A 3,656-nucleotide genomic window follows, 5' to 3' on the forward strand; every position below is an offset into this window, starting at 1 on the left:
TCTATTGGGGTGCTTTTGCTTTTGTTACTGTTTTCTATTTTTCTTCACCGGAAAGCTCCCCTTAATCCATTATGCTCCTCCGCTGTTACACCAAAATATTGGAGAAAGACAAGAACATATAAAATGAAGATAAAAGCAAGAATAAAACAAAAATAAAGATATTCCACAGCTCATTGGGAATAAAGCTTTGAAATACTACTATAAAAAGATCAGAGAGAAGAATGGTGGTAACTGGTAAACTACCAGCAGTTAAAAAGTTCAAAGGTTCTGAGTTGAAAAAGAGTACAAGAGCTGTGCTAAAGGTAGGGCCCACACCAGATGACCAAGTCAGAAGAAATTTGTGTCTTTTAATCAAATTAAATTAATTACAAAAGCCCCTTTATTTTTTTTCTTCCTCTCAACCTCGGAAACCATATAAAGGAAAAATGAAAACAGCTGTATAAAAGCAATCAAACAAACAGTGCCTTGACTACTTGGGAAGCATTTTCTACTTTAAAATACAAATGATAAAGAATCAATCTAGACAACAAAGTCAATATAGGGGAAGCCAAACCCCCAAAGTCTTGGCCTTTTTGGCTGCCATTGTTGCCTGCACCACCACCGAATCTATCACCCCTTTCCTTAATTAAGCCTCTCATCATTCAATTTGATTTTTTCTCTCCCTTGTTTCAACCTACACATGTGTTTGATGGTTTGGTACTTTGGTCATATAGAGGATTTTTGATTTAGCAGCAGAATTCATATATATAGTCTTGATAAAATTTGCCCTTTTTTGACTTCTCAAGTGGTGGATCGGTAAGTTTGGGAATATTTTTTGGATTCCCATGTGGTGATTTGGAGCTATTTTCTTGATTCTTATGGAAATAATCAATCTTGATTATGTTATGTTGCTGGGCCTGTCAGTAGTCATGATCATAATTTCTATTTTGTGTGTTACAGGTTGAGGATTTTCCATTTTTGGTTTTTGTTGGAAGGTAGATGTTGATTTACAGTGGAGCAGTTTGAGGTGTTGTGAGATAAATGGATAGTCTTTGCTGTTTCAATTACCCTCCGGTGAGGTCTATTTTATCTTGTGCAAGTTATAGTGGCCTTTGTTTTTCTTTAAATCTTTTTTATTGTTAGAATTTTATTTTGTTATTTTTGATCTTTTGGTGAAAATTTTTGTAGGATCATATCATATGTAAATGTACAATTTATGTTAGGGTTTTTGTCTGGATAGTAGGGCTTGTCACTGGAGTATACCTTTTTTGTTGCATATGTATAGGGTGTAGATATCACATGTGTTTTTGTATCTTGGCTGGCATACATAAGGGTTTTATGCTTATGAGCTATATTATTGACTATGTGTTTGTGCATGTGTGGTGCGCGCGCGTGTGTGTGTTTGGCATTCCATACATGTGGTTTGGTGATATAATGTGTTGGTACTTCGTGTATATTTCTACTGCATTTGGTTGTAAACAATTTGGATTACTGTACTTAGTTTGCATGTGGCAGGCTGAGCAAAATAGTATTGGCTCAACCGCTAGATCTGCTCGTATTAGGTTACCTGCAACTTCTGAAGTTTGTTCCCATTTTTTTATTTATTTTGACTATCTTCTTTTCTCCAGCGTTCGTCAGGTGGCTCTGGCAAGGGAAGGAGCCATCAGGGGACTGCCAAGTATGGTTTCAGTTTGGTAAAAGGGAAGGCAAATCATCCTATGGAGGATTACCATGTCGCAAAATTTGTACAGGTCCGAGGTCGGGAACTGGGGCTATTTGCAATATACGATGGGCATCTGGGAGACAGTGTGCCTGCTTACTTACAGAAGCATTTGTTTTCCAACATCTTAAAGGAGGTTAGCTATTCCATGATGTGATTTATAATGCAGTGTATGTATGTATCTGTGTAGTAGTGTGTCCTCAATTCTATTAATATCGGAACTAGCTATACTGGCCTACCTGTTTGATCTACTAGAATTCCTACATTGATATCATTCTTCTAGTTACATACGACTATGTTCTAAATGGAGTTTCTTTCCCGTGGCTCTATCAAGTATCATGCCTACATTTGGAGTGTAGCTAAAGCATTTGCTATTAGTTACAGCTAACCAGAATTTATTGGATCATTGCCAAGTTGATCACTTAACCTGCACGTAAAGGGGTTTTTTGGGTGGACTTAGTATGCTTACCAACTGACATGTCCGGTTCCTTCGACGGCTTCTAATGTCAACCGAGTCTATTATTGCTTTTGAAACGGTTGTTTGCATTCTATGGATCTGTTAAATGATTTCAGGAGGACTTTTGGACGGATCCAAACAGGTCTATTGCTAAAGCCTACGAGAGAACAGATCAAGCTATTCTATCGCACAATCCTGACCTGGGCAGAGGTGGGTCTACCGCTGTCACTGCAATTCTTATAGATGGCCGACGTCTGTGGGTAGCCAATGTCGGTGATTCACGAGGAGTACTTTCCAGGATGGGTCAGGCTATACAGATGACCGTTGATCACGAGCCCAACACTGAGAGGGGAAGCATTGAAGACAGGGGTGGATTCGTCTCAAACATGCCTGGTAATTCCAACTGATTATCATTGTACCTTGTGCTCTTTGTTTGAATAAATTCCGAACTGCTTTCACACACTAAATGCGATACTACTAATAGTGTGGGATGGCCGAATAACTGAATCTGATCCGTGCAGGAGACGTTGCAAGAGTCAATGGCCAATTGGCCGTTTCACGTGCTTTTGGAGACAAGAACTTGAAGACCCACTTGCGATCAGACCCGGATATTAGAAGTGCTGAGATTGATGCTGAAACTGAACTCCTCATTCTTGCTAGCGATGGTCTATGGAAGGTCCCGTATCTAACTCTACTCGTATATAGTTATTTCCTAAAATTTACATGTCAACAAACATCCGTCCCACTCCTCCAGGTAATGTCGAACCAAGAATCTGTAGATATCGCTAAGAAAATCAAAGACCCACAGAAAGCAGCGAAGCAACTAGCTGCGGAAGCATTGAACAGAGAGAGTAAGGACGACATTTCATGCATTGTTGTTCGGTTCTAGGTTTCGTGTCGGGATGCAAAGCTATTGCTGCTGTGAAGCTTTTGTACATTATGCCTCTAGCAGATGCAATATACGGTAGACTACACGAATCTCTGCAGAAATCCAGCTCGACTATCGGTCTGAGAAAGCCTGCTATTATCACGGCCCTCTGTAATATTTGCTTGATTTCTTCTTTTCTTGGTGTAGATTTCCCACCATTTTTTCTTTGCAATTTGGTTGAAGACATTCAAGTTGGATTGTTTTTATACAGTTAAATGTGTAATAATCCTAAATAGGATTCATGTAATACTTCTAATCACCATCGACATTAATGATTATGTAATAATTTGTAAGTATGTGAAACGTATGCATGTTTCCTCTTATTGTTAAGATCTTCTAAGGGCATTTGCATCTACGGACAACATTTGGCCTGCCTGAGGCACAGGTGTAGATCAATCAATGCGGTGGGCTGCTGAACACGGATTGCGCTGCCTATACAGATTTCAGAGCGTTCCATGCCGCATATAGTCGGCCTATTCGGAAGCACCATGTTTGAAATTTTTGAATTTTGATTTTTGATTTTTGTTCCCTTTTGAATACTGGAGTAGTACTCCCTCGGTCACACTCAAGAT

At 39.3% G+C, this 3,656-nt stretch overlaps 1 protein-coding gene across 1 annotated transcript; it reads left to right on the top strand.

The window, feature by feature from the left end:
- Positions 1-512: 512 nt before the first annotated feature.
- On the top strand, positions 513-3,380 carry LOC125195919 (probable protein phosphatase 2C 9). The gene is made up of 6 exons (XM_048094206.1): positions 513-795; positions 940-1,053; positions 1,608-1,835; positions 2,273-2,549; positions 2,678-2,832; positions 2,911-3,380. Exons 2-6 carry the CDS (start codon positions 1,021-1,023, stop codon positions 3,043-3,045), a joined length of 828 nt encoding a protein of 275 aa, XP_047950163.1. The 5' UTR covers positions 513-795; positions 940-1,020; the 3' UTR covers positions 3,046-3,380.
- The last annotated feature ends 276 nt before the right edge of the window (positions 3,381-3,656 follow it).

The sequence above is a fragment of the Salvia hispanica genome, chromosome 6, assembly GCF_023119035.1.
Source record: "Salvia hispanica cultivar TCC Black 2014 chromosome 6, UniMelb_Shisp_WGS_1.0, whole genome shotgun sequence".
In the NCBI taxonomy this organism is placed as follows: domain Eukaryota; kingdom Viridiplantae; phylum Streptophyta; class Magnoliopsida; order Lamiales; family Lamiaceae; genus Salvia; species Salvia hispanica.